Below are 18,559 nucleotides of genomic sequence, written 5' to 3'. Positions count from 1 at the left end.
CTCGAAACGGTCATCCCCTCAAAATTGGACATGAAAACGGTTGCCAGCTGATTATTTTCGATCAAATAATATGAAATAATCGAATGAGCACATTTGAAAAGATTGCGATCATTTTATTGCAAACAAAACGATGAAAATTTTCTGACAAAATGGTTTTTCTTTCAAAGCAGAACTGAAAATCTTTTTGTTCGGTTACAATTTTCAATCCTAAAAATATACAAAAAATAGAAAGTTTTTTGCTACTGGAACAAATGATTTTCGCTACCGGGAAAAATCCATATAGTGTAGTTTAAATATTAAATAGTAACAGCATATTTAATTGCTTCAAATAGAGGGTCAGTGACCAGCTATTGCACATTATGGACATAGAACGGTTATTTACTGTTCTATATTAGAGAAGCTATAAAGACTTCTTTATTCCTTATTCCAGACGTACCCTCACAAATCACTAAGAACATCCAAATTTAGCCCAATTGAACCTCAAGAAACGATGAAGTCTGAAACCCTGATAACTCTCCTGAAAAATTGGAATGTCAAAAAACGGACAATTCCTTGCTCGAAGCGTTCAAAGTAGAAGCGCTCAAGAGAAAAAGCCGCGAAAAGCCGCAAAACATCAGTGAGCTATGACAAAATCAAATCAGTGAAAAATCAATTCTAGTTTTTTTTACAGGAGCACAGATTCTATTCACTGATTTGATTTTCTCGTTTGCTCTATTCATGCTAATCAATAATAGTGATTTGTAATGAAAAATCTCATTATTCAGCAGAATACTAGCACTTTGAGGATTTTCGCGGTTTTTTCTCTTAAGAGCGCTTTGAACTATAGCCAAGATAGAGCTCCAACAGAATAGGATTTTTTATGTAGCTCAGTTTTAGCCCCATTGGGTTTTGTAAAAATTGGAGATTTTTAAATTTGTTTATTAAAAGAAAGTTGTTCAATTCCTCTTTTTTTATACATCAAGTATTTTTTTTTATTTTCTGCTGTTCAAAATATTTCCACATGTTTGTTAAAATCGGTAATAAGTTTGCAAGACATTTTCCAAATTGTAATTACTGAAACAAAATTTTGTTCCAATTTTCCATTAACATTTTTGCGTCATATTTTGAAGTTTTCTTCTACCTGAAAATTTATATTCCATTTTTTCTTTTGTAGTTAAGAATAATGCTAACATTACACAAAACGATTGCCTAATTTGTTGGGATGTGCAAGCCGCAAACCATAAATTGAACCATGAAAGAATCATGTCTTAGAAAGAGTAGAAAATTAAAGTTAGACGAGGATGCTCGTTAATGTGCGTTCACACATGATATTCCAACCCAAGCTCATCTAAATTTTTGACTTAATTGCCCCACTAATGATGAGATAATTAAAAGTAGATGTTTGAGTTTAAAAAAATTGTTACACAAACGAACTACAGATTGAATTGCATAAAACCATGCATAAAAATAAGCAAAAACAAATTTTTTTAGTGAATGTGATAGAAGTAGAGAAAAAGGAACACAAATATTGACAACTCACAAAACTTTTATGAAAACGATATTCTCCAACAAACAAAACATCAGTTACGCCAAGAAATTAATGGAAAAATAATTTTTAAATTACATGGAGTTGGATGGAACCTCTCAATGATGAGAATAAGCTACCAGTTGACTTCAAAAACCGAAAAAAGGTAAAAAAGATTTAAAAACGAACAAAATCATAAATTTTAAAACTATTCACTACACACTGACTACATTGAGTAACATCAATCATTCAATCATCAATTAGAAGCCTATGAGACCAGTCAGCATTTTACGACTATTTAAAGAATTTAAAAAATGCAAAAACAGCAATTTCAAAAAAAGCGAACGTGAAGTATCGAAGCCAATAAAATAAATTTTAGGTAAAAATTTCTCTAATCTCATATAATATAGCTTTTGATCAACAATTGGGCTCTTCTTTTTTAACGATATGACTTCAATAAAACAAGTGAGAAAAAACAAAACCGCGAATTTTGGGAAAAACCCGTTATATCAACACTATTAAATTCAATAGCTTTCAACGGAAGTAAAAAAAAACTACTCTAAATTAAAACTCAATCATGTCAGCACAAAGACATCACAACAACTGCTTATGAAAACAACAACAAATACATGCAAAACCAAAAATTCAGTGGAAAAGTGCAAGAAGAAAGTGTCGAAGCCATTTAAACCATTATCGTTCTCGGAACAATTTATCTATGAGCAATTGAACGTCTTCTCTAAGCCAATGGGAACTATCAAAAAGGGATAATGAGTGATAAACCAAATTTATTTAAAAAAAATCAGACTTTTTTTTTCGAAATTATGAAAACTTGTAGCATCGACTTCACAAAACCAATAGTTAGCAGATAAAACCGCTTACCAGATTATTTTTGGTTAAAGTAAAAAGGAAGGGAGTTCTGTCGTCATTACTGAGACTGACTTACCAATAACAGTTCATGGAAATAAGCTTAACATTGTTTAGTGTTCAAAAAAATTTTTCGAAAATTTTTTAAAAGTCTTAACAGCTACTAAATTCAATAGCTCTTAACGGAAGTCAAGGAATACGCAAAATTATATCTCGATAGGAAGATAAGGATGTTTGTCATTTCTTTATCATCAAAAAAATCACAAGAAGTCTTATGATCATAAAAACAACAATAGCAGGCAAAAATCGAAAATTCAGTAGAAAAGTGCAAGAAAGTGTCGAAGCCATTTAAACCATAATCTTTTCTCTTCAAAGTTTAAAAATGAGCCACTGAACGTCTTCTCTAAGCCACTGGGAACGATCAACATTAGGATAATGTGATAGAACTTCAAGGGGAACCAAAATTACAGAAAAATAAACAAAATTTAAAAAAAGTAGCAAAACTCGTGTCATCGAAGTCATCAAACCTTTATTAGAAGATAAAACCATTAACCAGATTCATTTTAGTTGCAGTAGAAAAAAGAAGTTCATTAACTGGGACTGACCTACAGCTCACGAAAATAAGTTTAAGATTGGTTAACGTCCAAACACATTCTAAAAAAAAGTCAAGATTTTTCAACGGAATTCAGAAAACACACTACGTTATGCCTTAATAGGAAGACAAGGATGCTTTCATCAATATGTTAGCAATGAGACATCACAATAAGTCCTATGATTATGAAAACAGCTACAAATGAAGCCAAAAACCAAAAAAAAATTCAGCAGAAATACGAGGATGTGTCCAAGCCATTTAAACCAAAATCTTTTCTCTGAAAACTTTATGTATGATCCATTGGACGTCTTTTCTAAGCCAGTGGGAACTATCAATATTAGGATAAAGAGAAGATTTCAAAAGATTTCAAATTTGAAATTATGAAAACTCGTGGCTTCGAAGTCATAAAACCAATAGTTAGCAGATAAAACGGCTTACCAGAATAATTTTGTTAGCATTAAAAAGGATGGGGTCCTTATTGAGGCTGACTTACTGTTCATGAAAACAAGTTTACTGTCGTTTAATGTTCAAAAATAATTTTGAAAAATCAATTTTTAAGGTCTTAACAGCCATTAGCTGTCCCCTGAAAGCACTATATAGGTTAATCTAATGCACATTAGGAAGGCGATTGCACTTTTAGCTGGCGAGGCGATGCTATAGGACTCCCAAAATTTAGTAAAATCTCAAAAAGAAAGTCAAAATTTCATTAAAATTTTCGAAAACTCAGAGTCAAAGACAAAAAAACATGAGCGATTCCTTGAAAACGAATTTTTGTTCAGTGGGTATCATTTGACTGTGAGCTTTGTCATTAACGGAACCTCGATATGAAACTCGACCAGTCTCTAAGTGATTGAAAAATCATCACTAATAAAAAAAATTTTCCAAACAAACAGCTCTCAATTTGAATTCGAGATTTTTATTGATTAAAAACTTCTTCATGAGACCATAACTAGCCTTTTTATCGGTCTATTAGTAACACAAGCTTGTTTCATTTTGAAGCATGAAATGTAATTCTGCAATATTTTTCATAGAAAAGTCTTAATTTGAACAAAAATTACTCTAAAAGAACAAAATCATGCAAATATCACGTGTTCACACAAAATTTTAAACCTCGATAAATCCTCGAAAAATACGAAATTCAAAAAAATCTTTAATTTCGAATTTTACGCTGGATGAGCTTTTTAATGATACCACTGGCATTTCTCTACGATGAATACATCGATCGGCCAAAATTGTCTGAACAAAAAACCCATTTGAGTATATAGATCCTCCCCCCACAAGTGGGATCGGAACAAAAATAGATATCTTTGGTTGTAGATTCATATAAGCAACTGATTCACAGTAATTACTCAAATAGAGCTTTCATTTTTTCGATTCAAAAAAAATTACAATTAGCTGTAATAACAAATTTCAAATTAAATCGATTTCAAAATTATTGCAAATATCCAAAATTTACAGAATAGGAAATGAAGTCAGAGCCATCTGGAAATGTTTCATTTAGAGGTAAGTAGCGTGAAGTTGCGGATTGAATTTAATTTTAGATTGTATCGTATCTTGTGGTAAAATATGAAAAAGCCCAAAATAACGAATAATTTGTGTTCTTGAATAACAACAGTTCTTGAGAGAAATTCAGTCCTTCAGTCGTGAGAAAGCGCCCAAATATTAGACAATTTTTATAGCAGTTCTCGAGACATGACTTCCTTGTGAATGTCTCCCTGAATCTTTACCATGGTGTTCCAGATTTTCAAACCTTATTCCACATATACCCCTGAGCAATTGTTTTAAAAAAGTATTATACTAGATAATCGAGTAATGGAAACCGCTGATTTGATAAAATACGCTGGTTTATTAATTTTCTTCACCAAAATATCAAATGAATTAATACATTTTGCAAAAAAAATTGCGATATATTCTGAAATGATAGAGGTTGATCAAATACTTGCTCTATATGTAACCTTTTACTGCTGTTTTTTTGTTGCTTTCTCAAGTTTCTGAATTTGAGAACATCAAAAAATTGGTATTTTTATTAGCACAATAAAATCATATTACTCAACGCTAATTTTTGATCATCTGGTAAAACAATGTGGTTACGTAAACATTAATAAGAACTAATGGATATTTTGTTCATCTGACAATGGATATTAAAAGTTTTGTGGAAATCATAAGGTTTTACTGCTATTGGATTATAAGAGGATGATACATTTACAGCACACATTTGCGAATTTCAAAAAGTTAAAAAATTGTTTATAAACTAATTCTATTTGATGTTTTGATAACAGAACAAATTCAGAATTCTCAACGCTCATTTTTGATCATCAAGAAAGCAATGTCGTGATGTAAACGCCAACATAAGTGACGTTTCTTCATCACCCGAAAATGCATCTGATTTTAAAAATTCTATTTTTCTGATGTTTTTACATAAGAAAATTTTTAGTTGATAAGGAACATGTTTTGATAAGACAAAACATGGTTGATAAGAACATGTTCAGAGTTGGATCGCACTCAAACATATATTTGAGTGCTAAGTTTAAAATATCTTTAAAAATTATTAATTTTTAGTGTTTTTCTTAACAAATTCAAACTTTTAACCACTCCTTTCTGATCTTTAACGAAAAGACAAAGTGGTTAGGTAAACGCTTGAAGAAGCAACGGCTTTTTTATTCTCATATACACAAGTAGAAACGTGCTCTTGCAACTTTAAACTGGTTTTGAGTTCACGTGCAAACGCATGCACTTCACCACCGTTTTCATTTATTTTTTTTGGCAGAATTGGACTTCGCTTTGAGTTCTTTTTTGAAGATAGATAGCTCTGATTCTCTGAAGGCATTCTGAATTAAAACGGCTGCTTCCTCTGAGCCGAAATTAAAAACTATGTTTCATGAGAAATAACAACAAGTACATCAAAACCAATTGCCGATGACGTTCTCGGCTGAGAAATGCGCCCACTTAATTTAGTGGGCGTGCTCTTATTATTTTTTATTTTATTGGAAGTTGCCGCATTCTATGTTACATGCTGCATTAAGAAAAAAAAATCATGCAAAAAGCTGATACTTTCTTAATCTTAATCTCAACGTTTAAAAATGGATTTGAGAAACACCTTTACAGTTCGCTTCCTATAACCCTTGAACTTTTCTCAGTTTTTCTGCCCAGTTGAAATTGCTTAACATTGGTTTCAGCTCAGCCAGTTAGTGAATTGAATTACGAGTTTGGAGAAATGACAGCCAGTTTTAAATCTCAATAGTTCCTTTGCCACCCATGGAGACTTAGAAAACGCGACGTTTAGGCTATGTTGCCATAAACCCACGCATTTGAAGCCAAATAGTTAGAAGCTTTGCTGTAACTCTTGGGCCTGGTTACTCTATAGTAACTGTAGCATTTCCATTTAAGTCAAGCGTTACTCCTTTCCTTGAGGCTATTACGTGTTTCTTCGAACCTGTTTCCAGTTAGGGCCTGTATTTCCTTACCCAATTTATATCATAGAGCGTCCGCCAGAGTAATTTCCAAAAATAGACCACAATTCTGGGAACTAAACTTAAAGCACATCAATTTTTTCGGCCTACAGTTTACAGAACTCAATTTTTTCAAACAAATTTGACTAATAGTAATATAATTTCAATTAGGCATCAATTTGACAGGTAAAAATGGCTTTGGTTCTGATATTCTACAAATCATTGGGTGCATACGCGTGACTCATTGGGCTAAATTCTGGGAAAGGGGACTGATAAGAGAGGAAAGTTTTGGAAATGCGCCGGAACAGGCGTAAATTGGGCTAAAGTGTTAAGATTTGAAGTTTGGGCAAAATAGACGCTCTAACTTCCATTCATTATTGCCTCAGACCAGCTCAGCAACACTTGGTGATTTCTCTCTCGCTCTCTCCTTAGTTTTAACTTTGTGTGTTAACTTGTAAATCAGAAACAACAGCAAAATGTGTGAAGACGACGAAGTAGCTGCCCTCGTTGTGGACAATGGATCCGGAATGTGCAAGGCTGGATTCGCTGGAGACGATGCTCCCCGAGCTGTCTTCCCATCCATTGTTGGACGACCCAGGCACCAGGTACTTAAAAACCACTTAGAAAATTTCTACTTCATCCAATTTTTACTTCATCCAATTTTTAACAAAAGTTTCAAGTTTTCTTGAGAGAACCGAATATAAAAAGCAAATAGAAGAAAATTTAAACAATTCTATAATATTGTGCTTAAAAGTGTTCGAATTTATGAAGCTATAACTCTAAAAATTTAAACAGTGAACAAATAACTGTACTACCTTGCATATAACATGGAATAGAAATAAATTTAGAGGAAAAATTGGATTTTAAACAATGGGCTGTTGTTTGCAAAGAAACTAAGAAATGCGGCCGTGCTATGCAATGTTGATATGATTGGGTTGAAAGATTGGGTGTTGTTAGGGTGTGATGGTGGGCATGGGACAGAAGGACTCGTACGTGGGTGATGAGGCCCAGAGCAAGCGAGGTATCCTCTCTCTGAAATACCCCATCGAACACGGAATCGTCACCAACTGGGACGACATGGAGAAGATCTGGCACCATACCTTCTACAATGAGTTGCGAGTGGCTCCTGAGGAACACCCTGTGCTGCTGACAGAGGCTCCCCTGAACCCCAAGGCCAACCGAGAAAAGATGACACAGATCATGTTTGAGACATTCAACTGTCCCGCCATGTACGTCGCCATCCAGGCCGTCCTGTCCCTGTACGCCTCCGGTAGGACCACCGGCTGTGTGCTTGACTCTGGAGATGGTGTCACCCACACCGTGCCCATCTACGAGGGATACGCCCTCCCTCATGCCATCATCCGATTGGACTTGGCTGGCCGAGATCTCACCGGTAAGATACAGCAAAACAAACAGAACACACTTCATTTAAGACAAAATTCATAAACACGAAATACTTACACTCTTCTATCTGCGAACATTCAACATTTGCATGGTCATTTTAATTAAATATTTAGCGACGACTAAGCCTTTACTGATTATAAAAACACTTGAAAGCTATGCCATAAACTTTGACAGATCATTAAATGTAAAAACTACCAAGAATCATCACGATCGATTTCCTTAGTTCTAACTAATGATAACTTACGAGAATTAAATAATGAAATACTCAATAACATGGAGCAGCAATCAATCATGCGAACCAAAAATTCATCATGTTGGACTGATAAACGTGTATATGTTGTTCATGCGAATAAATGAGTTGTGTATTTAGACTACTTGATGAAGATCTTGACCGAGAGGGGCTACTCTTTCGTCACCACTGCTGAGAGGGAAATCGTGCGAGACGTGAAGGAGAAGCTGTGCTATGTTGCTCTCGACTTCGAACAGGAGATGGCCACCGCTGCTGCCTCCTCCTCCCTGGAGAAGTCCTACGAACTTCCCGACGGACAGGTCATCACCATCGGCAACGAGCGATTCCGATGCCCAGAGACCATGTTCCAGCCTGCCTTCATCGGAATGGAAGCTAATGGAATCCACGAGACCACATACAACACAATCATGAAGTGCGACGTCGATATCCGAAAGGACCTGTACGCCAACACCGTGCTCTCTGGTGGTACCACCATGTACCCCGGTATCGCCGACAGAATGCAGAAGGAGATCACCGCCCTGGCCCCCAGCTCCATGAAGATCAAGATCATTGCTCCCCCCGAGAGGAAGTACTCCGTCTGGATCGGTGGCTCCATCCTCGCTTCCCTCTCCACCTTCCAACAGATGTGGATCTCGAAGCAAGAGTACGACGAGTCTGGACCCGCCATCGTCCACAGGAAGTGCTTCTAAGCCCTGTGCTGCCCTCCCTGTCGCTATTACTGCTCCTGTTATTGCTTTATCCATCACTTCCTTTCTCTTATGCAGCGTTGGGCGTGGTGTGTATTGTGAACAACTTGAGCAGATGCGGCAGAATTGTGCAATAGACTTGAATGAAAACTGCTACTAAATTTATCAGATGGGAAGAGACACTACTGCATACTATTGTTAATACTATACATATGCTTCTACAGAAACTACTACTTAGCATGGCTACTGGTGGTATCAATGTCAACATTACTGAAATATGGTGTGTTGAGGTTGGATACCGTATATGTATTTAACAAATATAACAAAAATACGCAACTGCATTCTTTTTAACTAACTAAGTTCCAATTAGGTTTAAGTTTATCGACGACATCGAACATCTCAAACATTAATAGCTGTATAAAAACGTGCTTCCAGAAACACCTTCCAGACATTTTACTTTTTTGTTTCCAGACATTTTACTTTTTTGACATCCTCGCACAGGAACCTCTCTTAACTATAGCCCCAAAAATTTGGGTATACAAATTGGGACATTATTTCGATAACAGTACTAGGCACGCGAATAACCAACCAAGAAAAAACAGGCAGACATAGGAAGTCCCGATAACGTGCTAATCAGCAACTAGCTTACCACGAAAAAATTTTTGCAAAAAAAATGATCAGCAGATATAGTAAAATTGTGAAATCTTGATACAGACCATTACCCGTCGCCAAATTTTAATTAAAGCTGTAAACTATGTCAATTATGAAAAATTCAATCGCAGCAAGAAGTTCTGTCAGCTTTCTTGTCCAAAACTAGAGAAAAAAGAAATCAAAAGAAAGAATAACGATTTTGCGCACAGGATTTATCTGGAACGCAGCAATCAGAAAACTTTCTTCCCAGATTGGGCATCCGAAAGCCCTTCCATTCTAATTGTCTAAATGTACGGTAAACTTGCAAAGCGTTATTAGATTACAGAAGAACCAAGATGTATATGAAATTAAAACTTTTAGTTTTTTATGTGCATCTGTTTTTAACATGTGATTGAAAAAGTACTTTAGTTTTGATTAACTTTTGAGATTTGAGACCTAATTTTTGTGACATTTTTGTGCAAATAAGTATCATTTCTCAATTAAAAAGTTGCTAGCTTCTTAGCACCTCACTCAACGGGAGTAACGACTATTAAAACGACTATCAAGCATTAAGTTCAATTAAGGAAGTAACAAAAGATGTTCTCTTCGCTACACTGTTTTGCAAGCAATTTAGGTTTACAGATTTCAAGCTCAAAACAATCAGTGATATGAAACAATCGGCTGTCAGCCACTAACAGTTTAGATCTGAAATTTCAAAAATTAATCAAAGCAAAAAATATTTCCGAATTTTTTTTACGCAAACATTTGAACTCATCACTTCACAAAATTTTTTTAAAAAATTTATTAAAAATTCAATAAATTTTCTCAACATAACGCTACGAATCGTCCAAGCGTAGATAATGAGTATTTTCCTTACGTTCGACAGATTTTGCATCCACAACCTTGAAATTAACACCAGAGTAAAATTGATATCAAGGTCAAACTCTTGTGATTGAGGAATGTAAAATGTGACCAAAACTATTCCCCAAAATGAATAAAAAACTCGCTCCCTTAAGTGTGTAAAATGAATTTACACACGCAATTCATCCAAAAGGTTGCATGAATGAATACGCAAAAGCTGATTTGAAGTGAGCGTAACCTCATATGGTCGTTACGAAAATCTTGACGAAATAAGAAACGTAGAAGTCCTGACCTAAAATTTAAGGAATTTTTACTGATCAAACAAAAAAGTAGACTAGACCAAGAATGTAATATGGAGCGATTGGGAAAACCATTTAGAATAAAAATCTGATCAAAAACCCCAACAATGTTTTCGCACTCCATAACTTTAAAATAGGAATAACAATATTCACGCCAAAACATAACTCACTTGTTTGACCTATTGTCTTTTTCGGTGTGACCAAAATCATTACTCAATTTGACTTCAAACATCACGAAAATGTGTCAACAGATCTTGAAAAAAACCATAGCAATACATATCCTGAACTACAATTCAAAAATGTTCAATTTCACTGACAAAACAAAAAAATCTAAACTTAGAAACTACTTCTAATAAATTGACAAAACCATTTAAAGAAAGTCTGAACAAAAACAGTAAAGAACACCGGTCAAACAATGACGTAAGTGAACAAAACAAAAATCAAATTTGCTAACGAAAATGTGTGCTCAGATCTTAAAAAAAGATCGATACCCAGTACATTTCAGATACTTTGAATTGTAAAACTTATTAGAACAAGTCTCGAATTTGAAGAAATTCATCAAACAAAAACTAAACCTAGAAATGGCTAATAATGGAGTCGGAAAACCACTTAGAAAAAAACACGATCGAAGAACTAAGAAAACTGTAAAAATCCAAAGTTGAATTACAGAAATTGAACAAAAATCACTATCAACAAAACGAATTAATGAGGAAAAGTGAAAAAATTTTACACCGCATAACTAATTGTTTTTTAACTTCAAATCCTGTTTTAGCCTGACAAAAATCACTACTGAAATTTGCCCTAAAAGGCCGTCAATATGTGCAACATCTATGTTAAAAAGACACCAACCCAAAGCACTTTAAATCTTTTGAATTGTAAAAAACCAGGGGAAGTCTAATAAAAGCTGTAGCTTTTAACAAATTCTTTAGAAAGAGAGCAAACAGAAAATATCATAACATATTAAAATTGCCAAAATTTCAAGTACAAAGCTTTCCATCAGGAGTGCAGATAACTGGTATCCGAAACTTCAAAATTAAAAGAAAAATTTGCAAATGAGCTAAAAAAAATTGTCTTCTTCGAAAGCTTTAATTCATTTCTCAATCTTTTTAAAAAATTTATAAGAGTATAAAACTTTAAAAAAGGCCAATCATTATCATATTAATATTTTTTGAGGGAATAAGAAGGAGGGAATAAGAAACATCAAAATATTTCAGCTGCATTAATTTCTATTTAACAAAACTCAAAATGTAAAAAAGATCGAAACGCGCATCCAAAACTTTTTTGAAATGAACATTTTTTCATCGCACTTCTCATCAAATTCTTTGCTCTGCTCTCCTTCTTGCTTTTTTGTATTGTTGAATTTAATCTAAAACAGAAAAATTTCACAAAAAAATTATCTGAACAAAAACTAGTTATAAAATATCAATTGTATTTTCGAGAAATTTGCAATAATTGTTTTACATTTGTGGTCTAACTGCTGACACCTAAAAATTATGGAGCCTAAAATGAAGACCCGTTCTCTCAGTATCAAAAAATGCAACAAGATTTTATAAATTGCAGTTTTACCAAATAAAATACAGAAATTCCACCAGAACGTTTAACTGGGGAAAAATTATTAAAACCGCAACAAATATACGAAAAAAAATTGATATCCACCAATTTTATTTAGAACTTTTCGTTCCAGTATCTACTCTAAAACTGCAAAGATTATTGTGAAAAAATGTTATTTATTGATACAATGACTGAAATCCAAACTGACAAAAAAGTTCCATCAAATCCTATTTGAAAACTAATTAAAATTAAAATGTAATTTCAAAATGAAACTCATATTTGCCATATAATCAGCATTTTTCCTCAGCGAGCCACTATCTACACCAATATCTAAGAAAATGAGAAGTTACAAAATTGCACCATTTTCTTACAAGTTAAAAGCAGTCATATACTAAAAGTCGACTCTAAATCAATGCATATTTTCAGACCCAATTTCAAATAATAACGATTATTGTCATGATGTTTGAACTTAATTTATGGTTCCTCAAAACGATTCTATATGAACTGCTTGGTATAATTTTATTGCAAACTGCGCTCCAAAACTGTTTGCAGACACAAATTTGACAATTGTTAGACAACGGAGTTCAAAGACTACTCCAAAAAATAATGATCAGAGTCGTTATTTGACGAAATGAGTCGCAAAACAAAAATCAGATATTGAAAATTAACAGAAAATTTTATCCGGGTAAAAACAAAAAAATCAATTAGACGACTAGTAAGGTGCAAATCCGACTCAACATTAGTTATAAAAAGATAAAATTATTAAAATCGAACAGTTTCAAAATAATTATCACAATAATAAATATTGGATATTATTGAATGATATTCAGGAAATTTCTCAGGAATAGAAGAAAGATCATAATTTTGTACACAATTGAAAAACAAAACTGCGCCAACAGCAAAAGTAAGTCAAGCCAAGTTCGGCTCCCAAAACTTTATTTTTGAAAAAAAAAATGAATAAGATGACTAAAACTTGTTGCAAAATTTCTCAATTTCCGAAAGTTCTCTCAATCGAAACAATATTTCACAATAAAACTTAATCAATTGGTAAATAAAAAACTAAGTAGCTCATTAACTGTTGCTTCAAATCACAACGAATGCAATAAAACAAAAAAAATGCTAGAGAAATTATATTAAAAACTAAATTGGGAACTCTAAAAATCAAAATGAGAAATTGAAATAAAAAAACATGGTTTTTTCCTATTAAGCAATTGAGGTTTTGAAAAAATTATAGCCATCTTCCTGCTCAGTAGGAAGTGAAAACAGTCCAACTGCAATACAGTAAAACAGTTTGAAAAAATGTTAAAATAAAGTAAAAATTTGGTAAAAAAACTTTGAAAAATATGTTTACAATTTTCACTGAATTTCAAGAGTTATCACCAAATTATTTCACTTAGCAACAAAAGGAGACCAGAAACACCGACAGTGCACCAAAAAACTTTCCATGGTAATTAAACAAAAAGACGCATCCAATTCAGGAATTATCCAACAAACGTTGCCATATTCACTAATTTGGTAAAAAAAGTCCACTGAAAGATTTATAAATGGAGATATTAAACATTAACATAACAGACTAACGTCGGAGCGGATTGCTCTCAAACGACCAACGAGTAGGCTCTAAGAGAACTCAACGCCCACTGACCGCTACCTGTTATCCCGTTTTTGAGGACGAAAAGTCAAACGGGTGCGCAAAAAATCGCATAAAAAAGACCAACACGACTTCGTTTGAGAGCAATTAAAGAAAAAAGTAAAAAATTGACAGAAAAATAGAAATCTGTGCTAATTTTACATTTGGAACGCATTATTTGGCTCTCAAAAACATTGTGGTATCAAATTTAGAGGGTTGAATATTCATGCGGCATCGGCAAATTGTAGTTCCGGTTTAAAAAACCTTAAGAAAACCAATACTCCTCTTCGAGTCGTAAAAAACCAAGAGAAGGACAAAAACAGACTCAGCTATCGCTTTCGCTAGAAAAAAATATGACAGTTCGCTGTCGACGAACGCTAGGGTAAAAATTGTCACGAACTGCCAATTTCTGCAAACACGAAAACTAAAAAGTTCAAGATGAAACTTTTTGTGCAAAAATTATGTCGCTTTTTGTGCAAAAATTATTTTTTGTTGCTTTAAATCACAATGAACGCAATAAAACTAAAAAGGTTGACAGAAATCAAATTAAAAACTAAATTGGTAATTCCAATTAAAAATCAAAATCAGAAATGGAAACAAAGAACATGATTTTTCTTATTAAGCAATTGAAGTTTTAACAAAATTCATAGCCATCTTTCTTCTCAGTAAGAAGTGAAAACAGCCCATTTTGAAAATTCTTCAAAAAATTTCTCAGGAATAAAAGACCCAGATCATAATTTTGTACGCAACTGAAAAGCAAAACTGCACCAAGAGCAAAAGTCAAGCCAAGTTCGGCTCCTAAAACTTTGTTTTTGAAAAAAAATGAATAAGACATGACAAAAATTTGTTGCAAAATTTCCGAAACTTCTCTCAATCGAAACACTATTTCACAAAGAAACGTAATCAATTGGTAATTAAATAAAATAAGTAGACCATTAAATGTCGCTTCAAATCACAACCAACGCATTAAAACTAAAAAATTGACAGAGAAATTAAATTAAAAATTAAATTGGGAACTCGAAATTAAAATCAAAATCGAAACTGAAATAAAAACATGGTTTCTTCTTATTAAGCAATTGAGGTTTTGAAAAAAAAATCATAGCCATCTTCCTGCTCAGTAAGAAGTGAAAAGAGCCTAATTGCGATACAGTAACCAGTTTGAAAAAATGTTAAATTACAGTAAAACTTTTGTAAAAAAAGTTTGAAAAATTATGTTAAAAATTTGCACTGAATTTCAAAAGTTATCACCAAAACAAATCAATTAGCAACAAAACGAAACCAGAAACACCGACGGTGCACCAAAAAACTCCATGGTATATAAAAAAAAGACGCATCCAATTCAGGAATTATCCAACAGACGTTGCCATATTTACTAATTTGGTAAAAAAAAGTCCACTGAAAGATTTATAATGGAGATATCAAACATTAACATAACCGACTAACGTCGGAGTGGATTGCTCTCAAACGACCAACGAGTAGGCTCTAAGAGAACTCAACACCCACTGACCGCTACCTGTTATCCCGTTTTTGAGGACGAAAAGTCAAACGGGTGGGCAAAAAATTGCATAAAAAAGATCAACATGACTTCGTTTCAGAGCAATTAAAGAAAAATGTCAAAAATTGACAGAAAAATAGAAATCTGTGCTAATTTTACATTTGGAACGCATTATTTGGCTCTCAAAAACATTGTGGTATCAAATTTAGAGGGTTGAATATTCATGCGGCATCGGCAAATTGTAGTTCCGGTTTAAAAAACCTTAAGAAAACCAATACTCCTCTTCGAGTCGTAAAAAACCAAGAGAAGGACAAAAACAGACTCAGCTATCGCTTTCGCTAGAAAAAAATATGACAGTTCGCTGTCGACGAACGCCTGGGTAAAAAATGTCACGAACTGCCAATTTCCTCAAACATACGAAAACTAAAAAGTTCAAGATGAAATATTTTTGTGCAAAAATTTCAGAAACCATCTGTTGTCCACAACAAACCGCACTGATTGCGTAATGAAGGTTGCTTTGGACATTCACTGTGAAAGAAATACATTGGCTTAAAAAATACTCGAATTTTTTCGCTAATAATTATCTATCACAGACTTTACCAAAAAAATCAATCTTGCACGAAAAACTCAGCTTACCAAAATTGCGTTTTTCGATTTGACATTGTTTTAAAACAGCACTTAACCGAGAATAAATTTCGGTCAAAACTGAAACCAACAGCACAAATATCTGGCAGATTTCTCTTAATAATTAGGAGAAGGTAAGATTGTGACGCCGTTTAGATGCTCTTTTAATCTTCGGCTACCAATTTATTAAAAAACTAAACTTCATTATTTGAAGGCAGTAGTCATTAATTTAAAGAGTCATTATTATCTCAAAATTGATATACAAGGTCAAATACGACGTCATTGACACAGACTTAAATTTCAAACAACGGCGCGAACAGCAAAAGTCAAGCCAAGGCTCCAAAATCTTTATTTTTGAAAAAAAAGATTACTGTAAGATATGGCCAAAAAATGTTACAAAAATATCAATTTCCGTAAGTTCTCAATCGAAACACTATTTTACAATGAAACATAACCAATTGGTAAAAAAAATAAACTAAAGAGCACAATAATTGTCCCTTTAAATCACAATGAACGCATTAGAACTAAAAAATTACCAGAAATATCAAATTAAAAACTAAATTGGTAACTCTAATTAAAAATCAAAATCAGAAATTGAAACAAAAAACATGATTTTTCTTATTAAGCAACTGAAGTTTTAACAAAATTCATATCCCTCTTCCTTCTCAGTAAGAAAAGAAAACCGCCCAATTGCGAAACAGTCAAACTGTTTGAAAAAAAATGTTTAAAATATGGTAAAAAATTTTCATTGAATTTCAAAGAGTTATCACCAAAACAACTCAATTAGCAACAAAACGAAACCGGAAACACCGAAGGTGCACCAAAAGACTTTTTATGGTAATGAAACAAAAAGAGACATCCTATTCATGAATTTTCAAAAAGACGTTGCCATATTTACTAATGTGGTAAAAAAAATGTCCACTGAAAGATCTAAAAACGGAGAAATTTAACATTAACAAAACTGACTAACGTTGGAGATGATTGAGCTCAAACGACCGACAAGTAGGCTCTAAGAGAACCTAATGCCCACTGACTGCCGACTTGTTATCCCGTTTTGAGGACGAAAAGTCAAACGGGTCAGGCGAAAAATCGCATAAAAAAGACCAACAAGACTTCGAGAGCAATTGAAAAAAAGTCCAAAAATTGACAAAAAATGATAAATCTGTGCCAATTTTACGCTTTAAACGCATTATTAGGCTCGCAAAAAACATTGTGGTATCAATTTGAGATAGTTGCATATTCATGCGGCATCGGCAAATAGTTGTTCCCGTTTAAAAAACCTTAAGAAAACCAATACTCCTCTTCGTAAAAACCAAGAGAAGGACAAGAATTGCCCCAGCTATCGCTTTGCGGCTACAAAAAAATAAAATATGAGAGTTCCGTGTCGACGAACTCCTAGGTAAAAATTGTCACAAATGACGACATAGACACAGACTCAAATGTAACACAGTAGAAGTAACTGAGGAAGGCCAACGGTCAGTTGAATTATCCATGAAGACGAGAAAAGTCAAAATACTACTCTCGATATTCAATACAAAAGCCTAGCTTCAGCGCAGCGATGTTCCTGCAGCAAAGACAAAATCCGACCCCAAACTTTTCACCAAACAACTGATACATAGTAATTATCCTGGGTGGTGTTTGGCGACATTCTCAACTTGTCAAATTTATCACAACCATATCGAAATATCACAAGAACAGAAAATTTTAAACTGGAAATGACAAAAAAGCAACTCACTAACAGAAAAGAAAAGCGATTAGACCGTTTTCTAACATAACCGACTAACGTCGGGCGAATTGCTCTCAAACGACCGGCGAGCGGTTGGCTTCGTCAGTAGCTAGCCACGGGGGGGGGGGGGGTGCCCGGGAGCTGATGGGGGGCAACACTGGGTTGGGGGGGGGGGCAACAGCGCGGTGGGGGGGGGGGGGGGTGGGTGGAGGCAAAAGTGGGGGTGGGGGTCAACAGGGGGAAGGTGTCTCAACCTCTAAGAACCGCCCTTCACACCATAAGTAAAAGTATAAGTCTCCAAAACAGTTTGAGCTGAAACACAGTTGAAAGGCTCTAAGAGCACTTAATGCCCCCTGGGCGCTACCTGTTTATCCCGTTTTCCAGGACGAAAAGTCAAAAAAGCGTCAGACGAAAAATCGGTCAAGCAAAAAATCGCATAAAAAAAGACCGACAGGACTAATATAATTGCAACAAACTTCGTTTGAGAGCAATTAAAAACACAGACTGGAGTAAAAAAAATGCCTGGCACCAAAGAGTACCCCACGAAGGTCAAATGCTGCCAGTAGATGCTCAAATGAAAAGCAGTGCTTGGCCGGGATTATTCAGAGCAACCGAGACCAGTATACATAAAAAAACCGACTAATGTCGGAAGAATTGCTCTTGAACGACAGGCGAGACAATTTAATTCAGGGACTGTAGCCTAGATCAATTTGTCTTTACGGGTGCAAAAACTATTAACCACACCGGGATTCGAACCTGCGATCCCTCAGCAGAAGCACTGACCACTCGGCTATCAGTCCCTTCTTCTTGCTATGCTGCAATCGATTTTATTTCAGCAACAAGCTTTACTTCGGAGTGAGAACAATAGAGATCACTCAAAAATGAAGAACGAAAGCGTGAAAAAGTCAAATTGAGAAGTCAAAGATCAGGAGCAATTAAAAACCAACAGAGCAACTAAATTGCAAAGATTGTGATGAGTGCTCAGATTAATCCATCC

General features: G+C 34.3%; 2 protein-coding genes across 3 annotated transcripts in view; one reads left to right on the top strand and one right to left on the bottom strand.

Annotated features, from left to right (window-relative positions):
- The window catches only part of LOC142358736 (fermitin family homolog 2-like), a 184,877-nt gene that overhangs the window by 101,383 nt on the left and 64,935 nt on the right, over window positions 1-18,559 (bottom strand). The window lies entirely within an intron of this gene.
- LOC142358732 (actin, cytoskeletal) lies at window positions 6,772-9,090 on the top strand. The gene is made up of 3 exons (XM_075410275.1): window positions 6,772-7,014; window positions 7,367-7,802; window positions 8,184-9,090. Exons 1-3 carry the CDS (start codon window positions 6,886-6,888, stop codon window positions 8,750-8,752), a joined length of 1,134 nt encoding a protein of 377 aa, XP_075266390.1. The 5' UTR covers window positions 6,772-6,885; the 3' UTR covers window positions 8,753-9,090.

This window comes from Convolutriloba macropyga, chromosome 2 (assembly GCF_964194025.1).
Source record: "Convolutriloba macropyga chromosome 2, txConMacr16.3, whole genome shotgun sequence".
NCBI lineage: Eukaryota > Metazoa > Xenacoelomorpha > Acoela > Convolutidae > Convolutriloba > Convolutriloba macropyga.
This window is presented reverse-complemented; position numbering and strand designations above follow the sequence as displayed.

Excerpts from the sequence above, each read along its gene's own strand:
- LOC142358732 (XM_075410275.1), top strand. The coding sequence starts at position 6,886 with ATGTGTGAAGACGACGAAGTAGCTGCCCTCGTTGTGGACAATGGATCC. Across the intron at positions 7,015-7,366 it reads TTGGACGACCCAGGCACCAG|GGTGTGATGGTGGGCATGGG; the intron begins GTACTTAAAAAC and ends GGGTGTTGTTAG. Across the intron at positions 7,803-8,183 it reads GGCTGGCCGAGATCTCACCG|ACTACTTGATGAAGATCTTG; the intron begins GTAAGATACAGC and ends TTGTGTATTTAG.